Below are 26,781 nucleotides of genomic sequence, written 5' to 3' on the forward strand. Positions count from 1 at the left end.
ACTGATACAAGAGGGGAGTTCCCATGGTCTTGGGCAGCTCCGCTCATGTGGCTTTGCAGGGTACAGCCTCCCTACTGGCTGCCTTCACTGGTTGACACTGAGTGTCTGTGGCCTTTCCAGGTGCAGGGTGCAAGCTGTCAGTGGATCTACAACCCTGGGGTCTGGAGGACAGGGGCCCTTTTCTCACAGCTCCACTAGGCAGTGCTCCAGTAGGGACTCTGTGTGTAGTCTTTGATCCCATATTTCCCCTCCATACTGCCCTAGCAGAGGTTCTCCATGAGTGCCCCGCCCCCGCAGCAAACTTCTGCCTGGGTATCCAGGCGTTTCCAAACATCTTCTGAAATCTAGGTGGAAGTTCCAAAACCTCAATTCTTAGTTTCTGTGTACTCACTTGCTCGACACCATGTGGAAGCTGCCAAGGCTTGAGGCTTGCACCCTCTGATGCCAAGCTCTATGTTGGCCCCTTTCAGCCATGGCTGGAGTGGCTGAGACACAGGGCACCATGTCCCTAGGCTGCACACAGCATGGGGATGCCCGGGCCCCGCTCCAGGAAACCACTTTTTCCTCCTAGGCCTCAGGGCCTGTGATGGGAGGGGGTGCCACAGAGGTCTCTGAATATGCCCTGGAGACATTTCCCCATTGTCTTGGTGATTAACATTAAACTCCTTTGTTACCTATGCAAACTTCTACAGCTGGCTTGAATTCCTCCTCAGAAAATGGGCTTCCCCCAGGCTAGAGTGCAATGGCACCATCTCAGCTCACTGCCACCATCTCAGCTCACTGCCACCTCTGCCTCCCAGGTTCAAGCAATTCTCCTGCCTCAGCCTGAACCTCAGCCTCAGTCTCCTGAGTAGCTGGGATTATAGGTGCCTGCCATCATGCCCAGCTAATTTTTTGTATTTTTAGTAGAGACAGGGTTTCACCATGTTGGCCAGGCTTGTCTCAAACTCCTGATCTCAGATGATCCACCTGCCTCAGCCTCCCAAAGTGCTGGGATTACAGGTGTGATGACTCGCACCTGAAATTTTAGGTGTATGGGTTTTTCTTTTCTATCACATTGTTAGGCTGCAAATTTTCCAAATTTTATGTTCCATTTCTATTTTGAAACTGAATGCCTTTAACAGCACCCAAGTCACCTCTTAAATTCTTTGCTGCTTAGAAATTTCTTCCACCAGGTACCATAAACCATCTCTCTCAAGTTCAACGTTCCATGGATCTCTAAGGCAGAGGCAAAATGCTGCCAGTCTCTTTGCTAAAGCATAGCAAGAGTCATCCTTATTCCAGTTCCCAACAAATTCCCCATCTCCATGCAGGGACAACCTGATCTGGACTTCATTGCCTAGATCACTAACAGCATTTTTGTCAAAGCCACTCGACAAGTCTCTAGGAAGTTCCAAATTTTCCCACATCTTCCTGTCTTCTTAGCCTTCCAAACTGTTCCTCCATCTGCCCATTACCCAGTTTCAAACTCACTTCCACATTCTCAGTTATCTTATAGCAATGCTCCACAATCGTGGTACCAATTTACCATATTAGTCCATTGTCACGTTGCTGTAAAGAAATATCTGAGACTGGGTAATTTATCAAGGGAAGAGGTTTAACTGACTCATAGTTCTGCATGGCTGGGAAGGCCTCAGGAAACTTAAAATCATGATTGACGGGGATCAGGCATATCATCTTACATGGCAGCAAGCAAGAGAAAAAATATGTGTGCAGCAGGAAATGTCAAACACTCATAAAACCATCAGATCTCGTGAGAACTCACTTGCTATCATGAGAAAAGCATGGGGGAAACCACCCCCATGATCCAATCACCTCCCACCAGATCCCACCCTTGATACAGGAGGATTACAGGGGTTAGAATTCAAGATGAGATTTGGATGGGCACACACAGCCTAACCATATCACATGGTATAATAACATATAAAAGATTCCAATTGTTTCACTTTTGATATTATCAGATTTATTAAAATGTCCCAATCTTATAGCTATATAAATTAAATCATATGGTTGTTTTAATTTGGATTTCTCTGAATACTAATGAGTTTCAGTATCTTTTCAAATATTTTCTTTTCAAATGTTTGTTATCCTAAAGAATGATAAATATTTTTTCCCCCTCAGAGAGAAAAATAAAGAGAAGAAAGAGACAGACAGACAGGGATGGGATGGGGATAGGGGAAAGGAGGAGATGACAGAGATCTGAAGAATGTGTATTAAAATTTTTTTAATTTTGAATGATACATTCATGACTTTTATTAAATTATTTTCATTTAGATTTCAACATGTTTAACCAATTTACCGTATTAGTCTGTTTTCACATTGCTGTAATACCTTTATATGTTTAAGTAACATTGAAATCTAAAACAATTAAGATTTAAACTACAAAACAATAATTAAACTAAATTACACTTTGAATTTGTTCTTCACATTTAAGATGTTGAATGCTACATGGTGGTTTCTGACAATGATTTTCATCAAAAATTGATTCAGAAAATTTCAAGCACTTACTCGAAGGCCAGAAATCCTCCTCATGGTAACCTGGCGGTTTGAATCATGGTGTCCAGACACTTGGTTTGGACCCGGAAACATGAAATCTCTTGTATTTTCGTCATATGTAGACAGTGTTTCACCCACTACAAGAAAGATAGCCTATGATTCAAATTATAACAAAATATTCTATTTAGAAGTAAAATCATCAAGTATGATATATCTATTGCCTGATGCCTTATTGAAATAGCTGTTTGGGTCATATTTATTTTCTATGAAAGGAAAATTAAAGATATATTAAAAATATTAACACATTTTTCTTTTTCAGAAACATACTACATATTAGTAGTCCCCCCTCCCCTTTTGGAAACAGAAGATAGTCATGTAAACTTACTTCCTAGGGGAAAAAAACGTTCTTTTGAAAATATAAAGTCTAACATTTATATATCAATTACCATCTCCACATTTTTTTTTCTTTTCTTTTTTTTTTTTTTTTGAGATGGAGTTTTGCCCTTTTTGCTCAGGTTGCGGTGCAATGGCACAATCTCAGCTCACTGCAACCTCCACCCCCACTGGGTTCAAGCAATTCTCCTGCCTCAGCCTCCCGAGTAGCTGGGACTACAGGTGCATGCCACCACACCCAGCTAATTTTTATATTTTTAGTAGAGACTAAAAATAGGGGTTTTTAGTAGGGGTTTCACCATGTTAGCCAGGATGGTCTCAATCTCCTGACCTCATGATCTACCCACCTTGGCCTCCCAAAGTGCTGGTATTACAGGCATGAGCCATCACACCCAGTCAACACTCTATTCTTCACATAAAATAAAAATTTTATTAATATAGATACCTATAATCACAGAAATCAGTAACAGAAATGAACTAGCCTCTATATTTTAACTCTGCCTTCTCCAGGGAACTGTAACATTTACTACATAAGTATGATTTTATTCTCTTCCATTCATTAATAATAAGCAACACACAAAAACAATGATAAATAACTACTTTATCAGTAAAAATATAGTTTTAGAAAAATTACAAAAAGTCAACTTTTATGACTGTCACAAAATATTTTAGAATAAGTTATTTTCCATGTTCAATTATTACTATTCAATTTTAGAATAATATATTAAAGTGACATTTAAACAATCTTTCTGTATACATTATTTTGGTCTATTAAGATTTTATACAAAGTAGATCAACAATAGAAACTCAACATTGTTCTTAAATTGGGAAGAGGAGGAAAGATGAGATTTTTTTTCTTTTTTTTTGGGAGAAAGAGTTTTGCTCTGTCACACTGGCTGGAGTGCAATGGTGTGATCTTGGCTCACTACAATCTCTGCCTCCTGGGTTCAAGCGATTCACCTGCCTCAGCTCCCCAAGTAGTTGGGATTACAGATACCCATCACCACACCTGGCTAATTTTTATATGTTTAGTAGAGATGAGGTTTCACCATGTTGGTCAGGCTGGTCTCAGACTCCTGACCTCAGGTGATCTGCCTGCCTCAGCCTCCTAAAGTGCTGGGATTACAGGCATGAGCCACCATGCCCAGCCTGGAAAGATGAGATTTTAAAATTAAAAAACATGTCACTGAAATGAGTTCTCAAGTCAATTTACTTTATCAGTATATAATACATTATATCCTTACAAAGTAATATAATCATATATAATATGTGATATTATATATATTACATCAATTTATGATATATATTAAATCAGTATATATTACCTGGTGGAACTAACTGTATCAGCTCGAACACTGCTGTATCATCTAAAAGTTTAAAGAAAAATTGTCTTAAATAAACAAATTAGTAACAATAAAAAAATAATTTATCACGAGTGTCTAAAAGCTAAAGTAATCACTAGGTAGGCTACATATATGTTTATATATTAGTATATAATGTGTACTTTTATAAATATGTCTATTTCTTAAGCAGAGTGATGAGTACAGCAAGGTACAGTTGACTCTTGAACAACTTGAGCATTAGGGGCACCAACACCTGTGCCATCAAAAAATCCATGTCTAATTTTTGACTTCCCAAATTCTTAACTAATAACCTATTGTTGACCAGAAGCGTTACTAATAACATAATTAATGTATATTTTATGCTATGTATTATATATAGTATTCTTACAATAAAGTAAGCTAGAGAAAAGAAAATGTTATTAAAGAAATCCTAAGAATGAGAAAATACATTTATGGCACTGTACAGTAAGTTTATGTTATCTGCTCACAAGATAAATTGTCTATCTGAAATAGAATGCAACCACAGTTGTAGACCTCTATCCATGGTACGTATCAAGCAATTCAACTTTTATTGTAATGTCATGACTTTTCTCTGCTTCTTGAGAGTACTTCCAGCATAACTAGTGAAACTTTCCATGGGTCCCATCGTGTTATTCCAGGTTTTAGGTATTTCACCTAAAATAATGAAAAATAAGCAAGAACCACAAGATATCACTTTCTACCACGATGTTAAACTTACTAGAGAAGGGAACTACTCATGCAGAGATGATTCCTGTCACACGGTGTTTTAAGTGAATACTTAGAACACTTGAGCTCGCACAATAGCAACATGAGGTGGCTACAACACATTACAGTAGTACATGCAGCATGTACCACAGTTAATGTTATGCAGTTATGATCGGTACTGTCTTTACATTTGTTTACATTTCTCTTGACTATGAATGGTGCCATATATGGTCTTCTCAGTGTTTGTGTATGAAAGTTTTGATAAATTTAAGTTTTGTTTTGTTTTGTTTTTGACACAAGGTCTCACTTCTGTTACCCAGGCTGGAGTGCACTGGTGTGAACATGGCTCACCACAGCCTGAAACTTCTGGGTTCAAGTGACCCTACCACTTCGACCTGACAAGTAGCTGGAACCACAAGAAGGCACCACCATGCCCAGCTAATTTTTTTTTTTTTTGTAGAAGTGGGGGTCTCACCATGTTGAACTTGAACTCTTGGGCTCAAGCAATCCTCCCACCTTGGCTGCCCAAAATTCTGGCATTACAGGCATGAGCCACCACACCTGGCCTAATTTTAAGTTTTTGCAACAGATTTTTATGGCAGCAAATTATAAAATAAACTAGTATCTACATATATTTTATGCACTTATGACACACTTCTTTTTAATTTTTTTCAGCAATATAAGGTTACACAGTTCATCTGTGAGTTTTTTCAAATGTCATAAATCTCCAAAAAGGTTTCCCATACACTTATTGAAAAAAAATTCCATATATTAGTGAACCTATGCTTATGCTACTGAAACACATGTTGTTCAAGAGTCGGCTATATAATACAAAACTCCTTATATTTTTAATATAACTGAAATATTTCAAATTAACTTATAAAAATAAGTTATTCCCTTTCTACCTTTCAAGGACCCATGAAAAAGGCATAATTTATTACTTTAAATTCCACCTCTTTCATCCAATGGAAATCTCAGTCATTTAACCTTCTACTTATACATTTAATCTATGAAGAAATACTGTAAACTCCCTTCACAACATAACTTGGGGATACAATGATGAAAAAAAAAAAATAGACCTGGCCCTTTTCCTCAAGAACCTAAAATTACATTGAGAAGACAAACATTAAATGAAATAAAAATACAAATAAATGTATAATTACACGATAACAGTTAATGGCAGTGTTGTACACTGTTATGAGAGAGTATAATAACAAGACCTAATCTAGTAAGGGAGTCAGTGATAGCTCTGAGGAAATGCTCTTCAGGACCTGACCATAGCACTGAATAGTGATAGCAGCAGGAGGCAAACAAATCCCAAGGCAGACGGCGGAGGGTCCCCAGTGAAACCTGACCTTCAAACGGAACACAGTTTAAAACCTGAAAACCAACTACAAGTCTTACATAAATCCACAGATTAGATTGAGAATCTCTCTTCCTATTTGGTACTTTCCTCTGACGGATCCCAACCCTTCACCTATTTTCCACATATCTGCCCTTCCATAATTGGTTTTTGCACTGTGATATGCATCTTTCAGTGGTGCCTGGTTTTGGCCTTTTTTGCATACTCACAAAACAATCAGCATGCAGTCCCCCATTCTGAGCCCATAAAAACTCTGAACTCAGCCACACTTTGGGACTACCAAACTCTCAGTAGCGAGCTGCCCACTTCAGGTACCCCTCTCCACTGACAACTGTTCTTTCACTCAATCTCTTTTCACTGAGATTGCTGACAAGATGGTTGAATAGGAACAGCTCCAGGGCACAGCTCCCAGTGAGAGCTATGCAGAAGGCAGATGATCTCTGCATTTCCAACTGAGGTATATGGTTCATCTCATTAGGACTGGTTAGACAGTGGGTGCGGCCCAAGGAGGGCGAGCCAAAGCAGGGTAAGGTGTTGTCTCACACGGGAAGTGCAAGGGGCCAGGGAACTCCTTCTCCTAGCCAAGGGAGGCCATTAGGGACTTTTCCCAGCACTCTGGCACTCCGGCACACTCTTCCTGGCATTGTGGCTCAGATACTGCACTTTTCCCAAGGTATTCACAACCCACAGAGCAGGACATTCCATCCAGTGCCTACAATACCAGCACCCCAAGTTTCCAGCACAAAACTGGGCAACCATTTGATAAGATACCAAGCTAGCCACAGCAGTTTTTTTTTTTTTTCATACCCCAGTGGCACCTGGAACATAAGCAAGATAGAAGCACTCGCTCCCCTGAAAAAGGGGGCTGAAGCCAGGGAGCCAAGTGATCTGCCTTGGTGGGTCCCATACCCACAAAGATCAGCAAGGTAAAATCCACTGGATTGAAATTCTCGCAGTCAGCACAGCAGTCTGAACTTGACCTGGGACATCCCCGCTTGGTGGGGAGAGGGGCGTTCACCATTGCTGAGGGTCAGGTAGGTTTTAACATGACCTGTGTAAACAAAGTGGCTGGGAAGTTTACACAGTGACTGGACGGAGCCCACAGCATCTCAACAAGGCCTCTCTGCAGGCAGACCGTGTCACTAGACTCCACCCTAGCTCACCAGGGCATCCCTGAAAAAAGGCAGCAACCCATCAAGGCTTATAAAGACCCCACCTTCCTAGAACAGAGCACCTGGGAAAAAGGGTGGTTGTGGGTACACGGCAGACTTAAACATCCCTGCCTGAATGGTGTGTTCCAGTCAGGGTACACGGATATCAGGGAACCCCTTGAGGCAGTCTGTCACCTGAGGTGTCTGTCAGTCCCTGACTAGGAGACACCTCCCAGCATGTCTGTCAGTCCCTAGCTGGGAGGTGTCACCTCCCAGCTAGGGACTGACAGACACCACATACGGGAGAGCTCTGGCTGGCTTCTGGCAGGTACCCTTCTGAGATGAAGCTACCAGAGAAGGAACAGGCAGCAATCTTTGTTGTTCTGCCACCCCAGATGGTAATTCCCAGGCAAGCAGGGTCTGGAGTGGACCTCCAACAAACTCCAGCAGACTAGCTGCAGAGGAGGCTGACCGTTAGAAGGAAAATGAACAGAAAGAAATAGTTTCAACATCAACAGGAAGGAAATCCACTCAGAGACCCTATCCAAAGGTCACCAACTTCAAAAACCAAAGGTAGTTAAAACCACAAAGATAGGAAGAAACCAGCACAAAAAGGCTGAAAATTCCAAAAACCAGAATGCCTCTTCTCCTCCAAGGGATCACAACTCCTGACCAGCAAGAGAACAAAACTGGACAGAGAATCAGTTTGACAAACTGACAGAAGCAGGCTTCAAACGGTGGGTAATAAACTCCTCCAAGCTAAAGGACCACGTTATAACCCAATGCAAGGAAGTTAAGAACCTTAAAAAGGTTAGATGAAATGATAACTAGAATAACCAGCATAGAGAAGAACATAAACAACCTGATGGAGCTGAAAAACAAGGCACAAGAACTTCGTGAAGCACACACAAGTTTCAACTGTCGAATTGATCAAGTGGAAGAAAGAATATCAGAGATTGAAGATCAACTCAATGAAATAAAGAAGGCAAGATTAGAGAAAAAAGAGTGAAAAGAAATGAACAAAGCCTCCAAAAATCAGAGGATTATGTGAAAACACCAAATCTACATTTTGTCATTGTATCTGAAAGTGATGAGAAGAATGAAACTAAGTTGGAAAACACTGTTCAGGATGTTATACAGAATTTCCCCAACCTAGCAAAGCAGGCCAACGTTCAAATTAAAGAAATACAGAGAACAGCACAAAAATACACCTCAAGGAGACCAAGACATGTAATCATCAGATTCACCAGGGTTGAAATGAAGGAAAAAATACTAAACACAGCCAGGGAGAAAAGTCAAGTTACCCACAAAGGGAAGCCCATCAGACTCACAGTGGATCTCTCAGCAGAAACCCTACAAGCCAGAAGACAGTGGGGGCCGATATTCAACATCCTTAAAGAAAAGGATTGTCAACCCAGAATTTTATATCCTGCCAAACTAAGCTTCGTATGCAAAGGAGAAATAAAATCCTTTATGAAAAAAAAACTGCTGGGAAATTTTGTCACCACCAGGCCTGCCTTACAAGAGCTCCTGAAGGAAGAACTAAAGATGTAAAGGAACATACCAAATTGTATGTTCACTCCAGAAACACACCAAATTGTAAAGACCATCAACACTATGAAGAGACTGCATTAACTAATGGGCTAGCATCAAAACGACCAGCTAGCATCAAAATGACTGGATCTAATTCACACATAAAAATATTAACCTCAAATGTAAGTGAGCTAAATGCCCCAATTAAAAGACACAGACTGGCAAATTCAATAAAGAGTTAAGACCCATTGGTGTGATGTATTTACGAGACACATCTCACATGCAAAGACACACATAGGCTCAAAATAAAGAGATGGAGGAAGATTACCAAGCAAATGGAAAGAAAAAAAAAAAAAAAGCAGGGGTCACAATCCCAGTCTCTGATAAAACAGTATTTAAACCAACAAATATCAAAAGAGACAAGGGCATTGCATAATACTAAAGGGATGAATGCAACAAGAAGAGCTAACTATCATAAATATATATGCATCCAATACAGGAGTAACCAGATACATAAAGCAAGTTCTTAAACAGCTACGAGGAGACTTAGACTCCCACACAATAATAGTGGGAGACTTTAACATCCCGCTGTCAATATTAGACAGATCAACAAGACAGAAAATTAACAAGAATATCCAGAATGTGAACTCAGATCTGGACCAAGTGAATGTAATAGACATCTACAGAACTCTCCACCCCAATACCACAGAATATACATTCTTCTCAGCACCACATCACACTTATTCTAAAATGACCACATAATTGGAAGTAAAATGCTCCTCAACAAATGCAAAAGAACAGAAATCATAACAAACAGTCTCTCAGAACACAGTGAAATTAAATTAGAACTCAGGATTAAGTAACTCACTCAAAACTGCACAACTATGTGAAAACTGAACAACATACTCCTAAATGACTACTGGATAAATAATGAAATGAAGGCAGAAATAAAGATGTTCTTTGAAACCAATGAGAACAAAGACGCAAAGTAACAGAATCTCTGGGACACATTTAAAGCAGTGTGTAGAGGGAAATTTATAGCACTAAATGCCCACAAGAGAAAGCAGGAAAAATCTAAAATCACCACCCTAGCATCACAATTAAAAGAACTAGAAAACCAAGAGCAAACAAATTCAAGAGCTAGCAGAAGAGAAGAAATAACTAATAGCATAGCAGAACTGAAGGAGATGGAGACACGAAAAACCCTTCAAAAAAATCAATGAATCCAGGAGCTGGTTTTTCGAAAAGATCAACAAAATAGAACACTAGCCAGACTAATAAAGATGGAAAAAAAATAAAAGGAAGAACCAAATAGACATGATAAAAATGATAAAGGGGATATCACCACCAATCCCACAGAAACAATAACTACCATCAAAGAATACTATAAACACCACTATGCAAATAAACTAGAAAATCTAGAAGAAACTGATAAATTCCTGGACACATATACCCTCCCAAGACTGAACCAGGAAGAAGTTGAATCCCTGAATAGGCCAATCACAAGTTCTAAAACTGAGGCAACAAATAACAGCCTACCAACCAAAAAAAGTCCAGGACTAGATGGACTCACAGCCGAATTCTACCAGAGGTACAAAAAGGAGCTGATATTATTCCTTCTGAAACTATTCCAAACTATTCCAAAAATAGAAAAAGACAGAATCTGTCCTAACTCATTTTATGAAGCCAGCGTCCTCCTGATACCAAAACCTGGCAGGGACACAACAAAAAAAGATTTCAGGCCAGTATCCCTGATGAAAATTAATGATGAAATATCTATCCCTGAAGAAAATCCTTAATAAAATACTGGGAAACCAAATCCAGCAGCACATCGAAGAGCTTATCCTCCACTATTAAGTTGGCTCCATCCCTGGGATGCAAGGCTGGCTCAACATTCAAAAGTCAACAAGCATAATCCACCATATAAACAGAACCAATAACAAAAACAACATGGTTATCTCAATAGATGCAGAAAAGGCCTTTGACAAGATTGAAACAGCCCTTCATGCTAAAAAGTCTCAATAAATTAGGTATTTATAGAACGTATCTCAAAACAGTAACAGCTATTTATGACAAACCCACAGCCAATATCATATTGAATGGACATAAAACTGGAAGCATTCCCTTTGAAAACCAGCACAAAACAAGGATGCCCCCTCTCACCACTCCTATTCAACATAGTATTGAAAGTTCTGGCCAGGGCAATCAGGTAAGAGAAAGAAAGAAAGGGTACTCAATTAGGAAAAAAGACAAGGTCAAATTGTCTCTGTTTGCACATTACATGGCTGTATATTTAGCAGACCCCATCGTCTCAGCCCAAAATCTCCTTAAGCTGATAAGCAACTTCAGCGAAGTCTCAGAATACAAAATCATTGTGCAAAAATCACGAGCATTCCTATATACCAATAACAGACAGACAGAGAGCCAAATCATGAGTGAACTCCCATTCACAATTGCTACAAAGAAAATAAAATACTTAGGAATATAACTTACAAGGGATGTGAAGGACCTCTTCAGGGAGAACTACAAACCACTGCTCAAGAAAATAAGAGAGGACAAATGGAAAAGCATTCCATGCTCATGGATACAAAGAATCTATATCACAAAAATGGCCACATTGCCCAAAGTAATTTATAGATTCAATGCTATCCCCATCAAGCTACCACTGACCTTTTCCACAGAATTGGAAAATAATATTTTAAATTTCATATGGAATCAAAAAAGAGCCCGCATAGCCAAGACAATCCTAAGCAAAAAGAACAATGCTGGAGGCATCACGCTACCTGACTTCAAACCATATTACAAGGCTATAGTAACAAAAACAGCATGTTACAGGTACCAAAATGGATACATAGACCAATGGAACAGAACAGAGGCCTCGGTAATAACACTACACATCTACAACCATCTGATCTTTGACAAACCTGACAAAAACATGCAATAGGGAAAGGATTCCCTATTCAATAAATGGTGTTGTGAAAACTGGCTAGCCATATGCAGAAAGCTGAACCTGGATCCCTTCCTTACCTTATACAAAAATTAACTCAAGATGGATTAAAGACTTAAATGTAAGACCTAACACCATAAAAACCCTAGAAGAAAACCTAGGCAATACCATTCTGGACATAGGCATGGGCAAAGACTTCATGACTAAAACACCAAACGCAATGGCAACAAAAGCCAAAACAGACGAATAGGATCTAATTAAACTAAAGAGCTTCTGCACAGAAAAAAAAAAAAAAACTATCATCAGAGTGACTGACAAAGGGCTAAGATCCAGAATCTACAAAGAACTTAAATTTACAAGAAAAAAAGCCAACCACTCCATCAAAAAGTGGGTGAAGGATATAAACAGACACTTCTCAAAAGAAGACATTTATGCAGCCAACAAACATATTTAGAAAAGCTCGTTGTCACTGGTTATTACAGAAAGGCAAATCAAAACCACATGGAGATACCATCTCATGCCAGTTAGAATGGTGATAATTAAAAAGGCAGAAGACAAAAGATGCTGGAGAGGATGTAGAGAAATAGGAACATTTTTACACTGTTGGTGAGGGTGTAAATTAGTTTAACTGTTGTGGAAGACAGTGTGGCAATTCCTCAAGGATCTAGAACTAGAAATACCATTTGACTCAGCAATCCCATTACTGGGTATATACCCAAAGGATTATAAATCATTCTACTAAAAAGAAACATGCACACATATGTTTACTGCGGCATTTTTCACAATAACAAAGACTTGGAACCAAACCAAATGCCCATCAATGATAGACTGGATGAAGAAACTTTGGCACATATATACCATAGAATACTATGCAGCCACAAAAAAGGATGAATTCATGTCATTTGCAGGGACACAAATGAAGCTGGAAACCATCATTCTCAGCAAACACAAGAACTGAAAACCAAACACCGCATGTTCTCATTCATAAGTGGGAGTTGAACAATGAGAATGCATGGACACAGGGAGAGGAACATCACACATCAGGGCATGTTAGGAGGTGGGGAGCTAGAGAAGGAATAACATTAGGAGAAACACCTAATGTAGGTGACGGGTTGATGGGTGCTGCATATCATCATGGCACATGTACACCTATGTAAGAAACCTTCGTGTTCTGCACATGTACCCCAGAACTTAAAGTATTAAAAAAAAAAAAGAATACTATAGTTTAAACAAGGGGACACCTGATATTAAAAATGAGTATGTTTAGAGTATCAATGATAGAAATTAAATTAATTTTCCAAGAATTAAAAAGAGTACAAGGTAGTACTGAGAAGTAATTTATGATAGTACCAATTTGAAAGTCATGAGAATCTATCAATCTGATACTATGAAATAGTTATTTGGTCTTCATCACCCACCAAAGTACTGGTTTTTTTGTATGCCAATGTTGACTGATAGCTTCAGGAATGGGCTGGTCACTGGAAACACAAAAGCATGATTAGATTTGGGACTTGCAGCACCCCCCAACAATCTCCAGGAGGGGAGAGGGATGGGAGTTGAGTTGATCACTAACGGCCACTGATTTAAACAATCATGCCTATGTAATGATGCCTCTATAAAAAACCAAGAAGACAGTTTCTGAATAGCCAATACGTGGAGGTTCCTGGAGGGTGGCTCATCCATGGAGGGCATGGAAGCTCTATGCCCCTTCTACTATAACTCATGCTATGTATCTCTTCATCTGTATTCTTTGTAGTAGCCTTTATAATAAACTGGTAAACATAGGTTTAAGTGTTTCTCTGAGCTTCATAAGCTACTCTAGCAAATTAGTCAAAGTCAAAGGGGAGAGGGGCTCATGGGAACTCCAACTTCAAGCCAGTCAGGTGGAAGCTCCCACCGGGACTTGGGACTGGTGTCTGAAGGGGCTGGAGGATGTGAGGGACTAAACTCCCCAATCTGTGGGATCTGACACTATCTCCAGGTAGATAGGGTCAAATTAAACTGGAGGACACCCAGTTTATATCTGCTGAAGAAGTTTACTGCTTGCTTGGTGGTGGGGAGAATCCCTACCACTTTGGTCACAGAAGTCTTCTTATGTGTTGATAACTGTGGTGATAAAAAGAGAATAGAGAAAAACATGGTTTGGTTTTTTCCTAAATAATCAGCAACACCAAACTAACCTAGTATAATAGCCAGGGAAACAAGTTGCAGCATTGACCCAGTAATGGACGCTTATTAAGAAACCCCTACATATTAGCTTTGATGTGACATTTGATATAATGAAATAAATAAGGTAAAATAAGATGTAGAAATAAAGTGTCACAGGAGAATACGATTTAGCCATGAAAAAGAATGATATCTTATCGTTTGCAATAACATGGATAAACCTAAAGGAAATTATGTGAAGTGAAAGAAGCACAATACAGAAAGACAAAATACTGAATTCTTTCACTCATAGGTGAAGCCATTGTTTAAAAAAAATATATGATCTAACAAAAATAGACAGCAGAAAAATAATTACCAGAGGCTGGGTAGGGCAAGAGGGAGAGGGGATGAGAAAGATTGATTAATGGGTACAAAGTTACAGTTAGATAGGATGAACTAATGCTGGTGATCCACTGCACAGTAGGGGGATTATAGTTATCAACAATGTATGGTATATTTCAAAATAGAAGAAAGGACTCTGAATAGTCTCAGCACAAAGAAACAATAAATGTTTCTGGTGCTAAATATGCTAATTACTGTAATTTGATCATTACACAATATATAAATGTATTAAAATTCATATTATGCCCTATATGTATGCACAATTATGTCAATTAAAAATAAAATAAAACTTTAAAAAAAATAAAGTTTCAATGTAACCAACACCAAAAGAACAATCTTTTTAGGCAGCCATGTTATATTTGATCTGTATGCTATATGCTCAGGGGAAAAGTCAATAAATTCCAAGAAGCAGTAGTATTATAAGTCACATGTTAAGGTTATAATTCAAACTAATAATATTTTTAAGATCATTAAGCCAATCATAAATAAATACCTGAAATAGACTGTGAAGATTTAAGACATAATAAAGTACAGTAGAATGACTGAATATAAGATAAAGATATTTTTGTCACTTTACTATATATCCACCCCACCTTCCCTTAAAAAAAGAAAAGAAAAAAGGGAAAAATTGGGTGAAGGGTCTTGTTCTCAAGAGCAACAAGAAAAATACAATAGTTAAAAATAAATACCGTCAGAAATGTGCAGCAAGTATACACATACACATATACACAGCCCCCAAAACATTAGTAATAATAGGCTGAAAGAAAACAAGCTAAAATAAATCAATAAATATCACATATCTGGATGGGAAGAATGGAAAATTTAAAAAGGGCAATTCTCCCAAAATAAAATTAAAGCTCAAAGAAATTTATCATAGACCTTTAAAAATGATTCTAAGTTCATCTAGAAAAATAAACATGCAGGAATATGAATGTGTGTGAATCAAATGGAAAGAATATGAATCATAGAAAGCTGGAATATTTAACAATGCATTATCAGTATAATAATAGAGATCTGAGCCGGGCGCGGTGACTCACGCCTGTAATCCCAGCACTTTGGGAGGCCGAGGCGGGTGGATCACGAGGTCAAGAGATCGAGACCATCCTGGTCAACATAGTGAAACCCCGTCTCTACTAAAAATACAAAAAATCAGCTGGGCATGGTGGCGCATGCCTGTAATCCCAGCTACTCAGAAGGCTGAGCCAGGAGAATTGCCTGAACCCAGGAGGCGGAGGTTGCGGTGAGCCGAGATCACGCCATTGCACTCCAGCCTGGGCAACAAGAGCAAAACTCCGTCTCAAAAAAAAAATAATAATAATAATAGAGATCTGGAATAATGAAACAGGCATATTGAGGGGAAAGGAGGATGGGAGAGTATAGAGAGTAAGGATGAGAGCAGAAAATATATTAATAAGAAACAGATTTCTGCTTCTATAATGACAATTTACACAGTATGGACCAATCATTCTAAAAAGACTAGGAAAATCTGGACAAATTATGTTTTTAAATCTGCCTGTATTCACAGAGAAGCTAATAAGGCAGTGACTAACAACAAAGCCAAGATCTGGGAGAAGGCAAAGCCAGGGAGATGAGCCAGACACTGGAGCTGCTTTCTCCCTAAGAGCATCTGCCAATTCTGGAAAAGAGAAATGAAAGACTGGAAAAGCTGAGCTGAGATTTTTATGGTCTCACAGGCCAGAAGCAAAACATGAGTGCAGGGTCTACCAAGAAGAGGAAGCCTTCATAAAGTCTCTCCACTTTGGATAGGGCCCCCAAAAGACAGGATCGTAGGAATAAGGATGAACTCAGAAGAACCTGGTCTTTATAAGGACTGAAATACAGCTTCAAATCATCTCACTCTCTGACATTAGACTGATATCATCTAGGGTTGCTAGTACTACTAGCAAACTACTATAAACAAATAAAAAGGAAACATAAAGCCTATCTGTAAAAAGAGAACAAGATACTACGCCTTCAATTATCTTTACAATTTTTCACATTCGATGTCACATACTCAAAATTAACCATAAATGGTACAGTTAATTTTGGGAAAGTGTTCAGCAGTGTCAACTAAAAATAGGTATACATCTACCCTATGATTCAGAAATTTCCCCCATAAGAATATACCAAAAGAACTAAGTATATCTATTTACCAAAAGATACTTAAGAGAATGCTCACAGTAGTTTTATTCTTGATAATCCAAAATTTAAAACAATTGTCATCAATAGAAAAATGAATTGTAGTATATCCATACAATGTGATACTAAACAGCAATAAAGAAGAATGAACTACTGAGACACAACAACATAGATAACTCTAACAGACACTAAGTTAATAAAAAAAGTAAAATAACATATTCAAATAAATACATATTATATTATTTCATTTATATGAAGTCCAAGAATAAAATTAATCAATGCTGATAAAAAGTCAGAAAAATGACTATCCTAGGAAGAGGTATTGACTGGTAGGGGTGGAATGGAACTTTTATTTATTTATTTAATTTATTTATTTATTTATTTAGAGATGGAGTCTCACTCTGTCACACAGGCTGGAGTGCAATGGCAGAATCTCAGCTCACTGCAACCTCCACCTCCCAAATCCAAGCGATTCTCCTGTCTCAGCCTCCCAAGTAGCTGGAATTACAGGGGTCTGCCACCACGCCTGGTTAATTTTTAATTTAGTAAGGATGAAGTTTCCACCATGTTGGCCAGGCTGGTCTCAAACTCCTAACCTCAGGTGATCTGCCTGCCTCGGCCTTCCAAAGTGCTGGGATTACAGGCATAAGCCACTGTACCCAGCTTTAATTATTTTTCTAAATTTTGTAGGTACATACATAGTACATGTATGTATTTACAGGGTATGTGAGATGTTTTAAAACAGGCAGCAATGTAAAATAAGCACATCATGAAGAATGGGGTATCCATCCCCTCAAGCATTTATCCTTTGAGTTACAAACAAGCCAATTATATTCTTTAAATTACTGAAAAATATACGATTAAGGTATTATTGACTATAGTCACCCTATTGTGCTATCAAAAAGCAGGTCTTATTCATTCTTTTTATATTTTTTATACCCATTAACCATTTCCACCTCCCCACAAGCCAAACCTGCTACTATCCTTCACAGCCTCTGGTAGCCATCCTTCTACTCTATCTCCATGAGTTCAACTGACTACAAATAAGTGAGAACATGCAATGCTTGTCTTTCTGTGGCTGGCTTAATTCACTTAACATAATGATCTACAGTTCCACCCATGTTGTCACATATGACTGGATCTTATTCTTTTTTATGGTTGAATAATATTCTACTGAGTAAATGTATACTTTATGAATTCATCTGTTGATGGACAGTGAGGTCCAAATTTTAGCTATTGTAAACAGTGCTGCAACAAACATAGGAGTGTAGATATCTCTTTGACAAACTGAGTCCCTTTCTTTTGGGTATATACTCAGCAGTGGGATTACTGGATCATATGGCAACTCTATTTTTAGTTTTCTGAGAAACCTCCACACTGTTCTCCACAGTGGTTATACAAATTTACATTCCCAGAAACAATGTACAAGGATTCCCTTTTCCCCACGTCCTCACCAGCATTTGTTATTACCTGTCTTTTGGAAACAAGCCATTTTAACTAGGGTAAGATGATATCACATTGCAGTTTTGATGCGCATTTCTCTGATGATCAATGATGTTGAGCACATTTTCATATGCCAGCTTGCCATTTGTAAGTCTTCTTTGAAAAATATCTATTCAATCTTTTGCCCATTTTTTGATCAGATTATTAGATATTTTCCTACAGAGTTGTTTGCACTCCTTATATATTCTGGTTATTAATCCCTTGTCAGGGGGCAGTTTGTAAATATTTTCTCCCATTCTGTGGGTTGTATCTTCACTTTGTTGATTGTAACCTTTGCTGTGCAGAAGCTTTTTAACTTGATGTGATCCTAGTTATCCCCATTTCCTTTGGTTGCCTGTACTTGAGGGGTACTTCTCAAAAAATCTTTGTCCTGACCAATAATGTCCTGTAGACTTTCCCTTATGTTCTCCTGTAGTAGTTTTATAGTTTGAGGTCTTCGATTTAAGTCTTTGATCCATTTTGACTTGATTTTTGTAAATGGCGAGACATAGGGAACTAGTTTCATTCTTTTGCCTACAGATACCCAGTTTTCCCAGTACTATTTATTAATGAGATCATCTTTTCCTCAGGGTATGTTTTTGACACCTTTGTCAAAAATGAGTTCACTGTAGGTGTGTGGATTTGTTTTTGGGTTCTAAGATTCTGTTCTACTAGTCTATGTGTCTGCAGAAGGGAACTTTTTAGATGCTGCAAGTATTTCGTATCTCAGTGAGTGGTGGTTATATGGTTATACATACATGTCAATAATCATTGAAGTGTACTCATAAGAGGAGTGTAGCTCACTTTGAACATTTGAGTATACAAAGACTAGGTAAAGCATTATTCAAAAAGAATAAACCTGGAGGGCTTAAACTACCAGATAGCAAAACTTAAGCTGCAGTAATTAAGAAAGTATAATATTTACACAATGATGGACAGACTCATGAAACAACAGAATCTAAAAAAAAATCCACATGTAGGGCAGCACTTAATTTATGACAAAGTAAACACTACGAAGCAATGAGAATAAGTCTTTTCAACAAATAGTATTGTTTAATTAGAAATTATATTATGAATAAAACAGAAATTCTATCCCTGCTTTATACCATATATAAAAATTAAATCCAGGTGGACAGTATATAAAAATGTAAAAGGTAAAGAAATCATGTTTCTCGAAGATTATGTAGAAGGATGTTTTCATAACTGGTGAAGGCAAAGATTTCTTTAAAATGAAAAAAAAAAAAGCAGTAGGCACAAAGGAAAAGATTAATAAATCAAACTACATTATTAAGTCAGATCATGTTAAAAATAACATGTTCATCAAATGAGCAAGAAGCACTAATGGATTAAAAATGCAAACCACAGAGTGGGACAAGATACAACATATAACTGACAAAGTGCTTGTAATAAGAAAATGTAGGGAATTCCTACAAATTACCAAGAAAAGAACAAACAATCCAATAGAAAAATGAGCAAAAGACAGGCACTGCACAAGCAGAAGGAAGAGGGTATGTAAAGGATCTGAAAAGATAACCGCTAAATAGCCAATGCACATACACTAGGAAGCATGGTAGATCAATTTGAAAAAAAAGCAGCTGAAACTAGAAAGGGGTTTGCTCATTCCAAGAGCAGGTAAGTTCAAAAGTTGTACAATAAAGACTGAAGATGGTAGATTAGTCCTGGTAGCCCATAAGAACTACAGCAACTGACCACCCAGGCTTCCTGTGCAGAATACAACCCAAAACACTAGGGAAAACTACACAGAATAGAATAAAAATTGAACAGGACAAAAATAAATAAATATCAGGGAAAAAATGGACTAGCAAAAAATTATAATTTTGATATAAGTAAAAGTGAAATTTAAAAAGTTAAGACAGGTGACCCTTAAACAACATGGGAGTTAGGGCCATCAAACTCACACAGTTGAAAACCTTCATATAACTTTTTTTTTAATTTAGAGGATACATGTGCAGGTTTGTTACATGGATAAACTGTATGATGCAGAGGTTTTGGTTTCTATTAATCATAATCCCATAACCCAAGTAGTGAACATAGCACCTGTGACAAGTATTAATAGTTTTTCAACCCTTTCCCCTTTCCTTTCCTTCCCCTTTTTGAGATCTCCAGTGTTTATTGTTCCCATCTTTGTGTCCATGTGTACCCAGTGTTTAGCTCCCACTTATAAGAGAGAACATATTGTATTTGGTTTTCTATTTCTGCATTAACTCACTTAAGATAATGACCTCCAGCTACATCCATGCTGCTGCAAAAAGACATAAATTTATTCTTTCTTACAGCTTCATGCATATGGAACCATATAAATCTGGCTCCCCAAAAACTTAACTACTAAAACTTGACTACTAATACCACTGATCCAAAGCCTTACTAATAACATAAAAACATACTCAATTAACATGTTTTGTGCATTGTACATATTACATATTATATTCTTATAATAAACTACAGAAAAAAGTGTGAATAAGAAAACCATAAGGGAGAGAAAATTTGTTTACTAATTATCAAGTGGAAATATGTTTATTATTCATTATGAAGTTCTTCATCCTTGTCTTAACATTGAGCAGGATGAGGTAAAGGTGGAAGGGGTGGGTTTGATCTTGCTGTCTCAGGGGTGGCAGAGACAGAAGAAAATGGACCCACACAGTTCAAATTCACTTTGTTCAGGGTCAACTCTACATGTATATATGTATACACACATGTGTATATGAGAGTGTGTGTGTGTGTGTGTGTGTGTATGTGTGTGTGTGATCTATTTTATATAACTATTTTGGAAGACTAGAGTCTATTACAAGTTTGCAACTTCCAGGGGAAGGCTTCAATTATAAACTGATCAATTTTGGTCAATTTCAGCTTACTTAGCACAGTAACAGCTAACCAACTCAAACCCCAACTCACTGCAGGCAGATACATACCTTTTTTAGGAGCAGGCTACACACATGTTTGCCAGGATGGGCAAGAAAAGGGTCCTGTACTCCAAATACTGGAGATATGTACTCTGCTCCCCAATAGCAGAGAGGTAAATAAAGAGCCTTATGGCCATGTTGTTGCACCTAACACCATTGTTGCAAGCCCCTCACAAGGACCATCATTCTACTTCCCCCTTCATTTTTCTTTTTCCCTTTTGGGGAGCCTTAAAGAATAGGATATTAAAAAACAACTTTATACACAGAGAAAATAATAAAGTGACCATGCATGCTCCGGAGAAGGCTCAGAAAATACTTAAGGGGACATTACATTTATAGTTTAGGCTGATCTTCAACACAAAGACAGCCCAAAACAATGAAAAAAATCAAAAACAATAACAAAAAACTATGGAAACAGGAAAAACTAGAGAAAAGAAAAAAAATCTGGATTCCAGAATTAACACATTATTAGATTCAAATGCCCAGTTTTCAACAAAAAATAATCATCAGGCATCAAAGAAACAAAAAATTTGCTGCAGTCAAAGGAAGAAAATAAATCAGCAGAAACTATCTGTAGAAAAGACCTTATGGCAGATAAACTAGCTGAAGACTTCAAAATCACTGTCATAGAAATGCTCAAAAAGAAAGATGAAGAGAAGGTCAGAGAAACAATGTTTGAACAAAATGGAAATATCAATAAAAATATTTAAAAGGAACCAAAAGACAATGCAGGAGCTGAAACATACAATAACTAAAATGAAAAATTTACTAGATGGGCTCAAAGTAAGATTTCCCCAGGCAGAAGAATGAATCAGTGAACTTGAAGATAGGACAATGCAAATTATTGAGTCTGTGTTACAGAAAGAAGAATAACTGAAGAAAAGTGAGCAGCCTAAGGAATCTGTAAGACATAACCAAGAGGATCAATGGACACACTGAGAAAGTCCATAAGGAGCAGAGAGAGAGAAAGGCGCAAAGAATATATTTAAAGAAACAATGGCTGAAAACTTCTCAAATTTGATGAATGAAATAAATATAAATATCCAAGAAGCTCAACAAACTCCAGGAAAGATGAATATAAAAAGTACCACAGTGAGACCCATTATAAATTTTCAAAAGACAAAGAGAGAATCTTGAAAACAGCACAAAAGACAAGCAGCACATCACGACAAAGGGGCTTCAAGAAGATTATTAGCAGATTTCTCATCAGAAACTGGAGGACAGAAGGCAGTGAGCTTATACATACAAAATATTTAAAGAAAAAACTAACAAGAATACTGTATTAAGTAAAACTCTCCTTCAAAACTGAAGGAGAACTTATGATGACCCCAGATAAATAAAATCTGACAAAGTTTATTACCACTAGATCTGCCCTGCAAGAAATGTTTAAGAGAGTCCTAAAAGGTGAAATGAAAGGATGCTAGACAGTAACACAAAGTCATAAAAAGAAATAAAGATCTAAACAAAGGTAACTAAGTGGGAAGTTACAAAAGCTAGTATTATTATAACAATGGGTTGTAACTCCACATTTTTGTTTGCGATATATTTTTAAATACTAGTGCATGCTTTCAATTATTAGTTTATGTTTTGGTGCACACAAAATATAAACATGTAATTCTATGACATTAACACCTAACAGGGGTGGGGATATAGCTGTAAAGAGGCACAGGTTTTTATATTACTGAAGTTACGCTAGTATAAATTAAATTATAACTTTGGTTTGTTAAACGCAATCCTCATGGTAACCACATTGAAAACAGCCACAGAATACACACAAAAGGAAATGACAGAGAAACTTAAACAATTCATTACCAAAAATAGCAACTAAACACAAAAGACAGTAATGCAAGAAATGAGTGACAAAAAAGTTATAAGGCATTTAGAAAACAAACAGCAAAATGAAATAAGTCTATCAGTAAATACTTTAAATGTAAACGAATTAAAGCATGTCAGCAAAAGACAAAGAATGGTAGAATGGATAAAAACATATGACCTAGGGATATGATGTCTATATGGGATTCACTTTAGATCTAAAGAAGAACCTATTTTAAAAGTGAAAGGATGGGAAAAGATATTCAAAAGTAACTAAAAGAGAGCGGGGTGGTTATACTAACATCACACAAAACAGACTTTAAATCAAAAAAGATTACAAGTGAAAAAGAGCATTACACATTAAGAAAAGGTTCAATGTGGCAAAAAGATGTAACAATTCTAAACAGTTATACATCTATAAACAAACCATAAAAATATATGAAACAAAAACTGACAGAATTGAAGGAAGAAACAACCGGTTCTACAATAATAGTAAGAGACATCAATAACCACTCTAAATAATGGATAAAACAATCACACAGAAGCTAAGAAAGAAAACAGAGGACCTTAAAGAAATAAATAAATAAACCAAATAGATCTAACAGACATTTACGAAACACTCTACCCAGGCACAACAACATACATATTTTTCTCAAGTATACATGGGACATTTTCCAGAACAGACCACATGGTATGCCACAAATTAAATTTTAATAGATTTAAGAAGATAGATATAGGTGGGTGGATCACCTGAGGTCAGGAGGTCAAGACCAGCCTGGCCATCATGATGAAACCCCATCTTTAAAACAAACAAAAAAAAAAACAAAAAAAAGAAGATAGATATATAAAGTATATTCTCTGACCATAATGGGATAAGGATAGAAATCAACAACAGAAGTAAACTTGGAAAAGTCACAAACTTACAGAAATAAAATAACACACTCTTAAATAATCAACAGATTAAAGAAGAAATCATGAAGGAAATTAGAAAATACTTAGAGATAAATAAAAATTAAAATATAATACCAAAACTTACAGATACAGCTATCAATGCTTACATTAAAAATTAAGAAAGGACAGGGTGTAGTGACTCATGAATGTAATCCCAGCACTCGGGAGGCCAAGGTGGGTGTATTGCTTGAATTCACAAGCTCAAGGCCAGCCTGGGCAACATGGTGAAACCCTGTCTCTACAAAAAATATGAAAATTAGCTGGGTATGGTGGTGCATGTCTGTAATCCCAGCTACTTGGGAGCCTGAGGTGGGAGAATGGCTTTAGCCTGGGAGGCAGAGGCTGTAGTGAGCTGAGAACATGCCACTGCACTCAGCCTCGGCAACAGAGCCAGACCTTGTCTCAAAAATAAATAAATAAATAAATCAATCCTCAAATCGACAAATTAACTTTACAACTTAAGGACCTAGAAAAACATAAAACTCCTAAAAATATATAGAACAAAAGCTTCAGGACATTGGATTTAGCAATGATTTCTTGAATAACACACCAGAGCAATTTTTAAAAATAGACAAATTGGACTCCATGAAAACTTTAAAATTTTGTGCATAAAAAGGCAGTATCAATGGAGTAAAAAGGCAATCCAAAGAATGGAAGAAAACTTTTGCAAATAATATATCTGATAAGAAATTACTACCTAGAATATACAGAAAATTCCTAAAACTAAAAAAAAAAAAAAAAATACTTAAATAGACATTCCTCCAAAGAGGATACATAAATGGCTAATAAGCACATGAAAAGATGCCGAAGATCACTAATAATTAGGAAATGTGAATTACAACTAAAATGAGATATCACATGACACTCATTGAAAGGGTTATCAAAACAACAGAAAACAACAAGTGTTGGTGAGGATGTAGAGAAATTGGAATCCTTGTGCAGTTGATGGGAATGTAAAATGGTACAGCTACTATGGAAAACAGTATGACAATTTCTGAAAAAAATTAAAGGTAGAATTACCATATGATATGGCAATTCCACATCTGAATATATACTCAAAAGAATGGAAAGTAAGCAGATATCTGTACTCCCACGTTCATAGCAGCATTATTCACAATAACTGAAACATGGAAGCAACCGAAGTGTCCATCAACACATGAAGTGATAGGCGAAATGTGGTGTATGCATACAATAGAATATCATTCATCCTTTAAAAGGAAGGAAATTCTGACATATGTTACAACATGGATGAACCTAGAGAACACTATGCTATGTGAAATAAACCAGTTTTTAAAAACCACATAAATACAGCATGATTCTGCTTATCCGAGATAGAGTACTCAAAATCATAGAGACAGAAAACAGAATGGTGGTTGCCAGAGACTGCAGGGAGGGGGAAATGGATATTACTGTTTAATGGGTATAGTTTCAGCTTTACAAGATGAAAAGGGTTATGGAGAGGCATGGTTGGTAATGGGGACACAACATTATAAATGTATTTAATACCACTAAACTGTATACTTAAAATTATTAAGACGGTAAATTTTGTTATGTATATTTTACTGTCATAAAAATTACTTCAAGGAGAAAAACTGTAAATTATTTAAAAGAAAAGCTTTATGGAGAACTAATGCTGCTGGAACACAAATATTAAGTTAATGTAAACTATATCTACTGGAAAATACAATATAATTAATCTTATTTTGTAACTGTTCATTATCTTACAGCTAAAAATAATTCTCCTCTTTTTTCTGTAAAAACTCTCATTTTCACAGGTACTTTTAGTGTGAGCTACAATTAAATGTACTACAAGACTCCAGAAACATTATAGCAAAATAGTAAATCAAAAGGCTATAGTAAGTACCTTATTTGTCAAACTACTGTTAAACCTCTGTACCAGCAAAAACAACTACTATAATCATTTCTTCTAAATACCTATTTACCTGCCCAAACTATAAATATAAATTGGTTGGAATGTATTTGTTATATAAATCTTTAGTCCTACAAGCTCTCCTGCGGACTGAGTCAGAAATACTCTCATGCACAGGCTTTGAGGAATTTATTCTTAGCCTTCAAACCCTCACCTGAAAGCATTTTAAAAGGGCTTCCAAAAAGTCTTTATCTGATATTTCAGATATCAGGTAAGAACTAATTTCTAGAAGCTGAGAAACAGGAGCTCTAATAAAACTGCTACTTTAGCTCCCTATAGGCAAGAGAAATCAACAGAGACACCCAGTAATCTACTGCAATATAAATAAAAATCATATATTCTCTTTAACCAAATGGTGGAAAAAGGAGGCCAGAACAGCTATTCTATAATAAATTTTCAAATACAAAATAGATTTCCTAATCACAAGATTATAACACTACAAACAGGTATCTCTAAATAGAACGGTTCCAGCAGTCACAAAAATGGTAATAAGAGGCAGTTAAATGACGCATTTATGACATTTTGTTTAACTCCTTGGATATCAAACACCTAGTAGGTGCCAGGTACTATGCACTAGTAGTAGAAATACAGCAGTGGAAAAAAAAAACCAAAAACAGGAAAAATCTCTACTCTTATAAAACTGTCATTCTAGTGAGATTAAAAATTAAAAAATAAATAATATGTCAATGCTTGAAAGGAAAACAGGAGAACCATTCACTCCTTTTGCCCTGGGTGGCACCCTTTATACAACTTCTGTTTTGGCAAAAAAATTATTAGCATACACCTTTACTCTCAAAACATACTGGTGTACAAGATACAGATCTAAAGATAATAGAACAAAACTTCAGACACTGACCAAAGAGGGGTGCTTTTTTATATACATTGGTAAGAGAAGGCCTCTCTGAGTATGATGATAAATCTGAGGAGTGGCTGGAAATAAGTGAGGGAGCAAGCCGTATGCATATCTAGAGGAAGAGCTTTTCAGGCAGTACATTTGTGGCAGTATAGTGAGTGAACATCTATGTGTGCTTATGGGTGTGTGTGTGT

General features: G+C 37.0%; 1 protein-coding gene across 5 annotated transcripts in view; it reads right to left on the bottom strand.

The window, feature by feature from the left end:
* Positions 1 to 26,781, bottom strand: part of SPATA6 (spermatogenesis associated 6) — a 158,457-nt gene that overhangs the window by 103,180 nt on the left and 28,496 nt on the right. For 4 of the 5 annotated variants that reach the window (XM_032247523.1, XM_032247521.1, XM_032247520.1 and 1 more), the window contains exons 4-5: positions 4,215 to 4,256; positions 2,509 to 2,633 (exon numbers count right to left, since the gene is read on the bottom strand). In XM_032247523.1, the coding sequence (XP_032103414.1) occupies positions 2,509 to 2,633; positions 4,215 to 4,256 (167 nt within the window). Of the gene's footprint in view, positions 1 to 2,508; positions 2,650 to 4,214; positions 4,257 to 26,781 lie in introns of those variants that run through there. The other variant, XM_032247524.1, reaches the window with a different exon arrangement.

The sequence above is a fragment of the Sapajus apella genome, unplaced genomic scaffold (assembly GCF_009761245.1).
Source record: "Sapajus apella isolate SASKATOON/1434 unplaced genomic scaffold, GSC_monkey_1.0 scaffold62, whole genome shotgun sequence".
Lineage (NCBI taxonomy): Eukaryota > Metazoa > Chordata > Mammalia > Primates > Cebidae > Sapajus > Sapajus apella.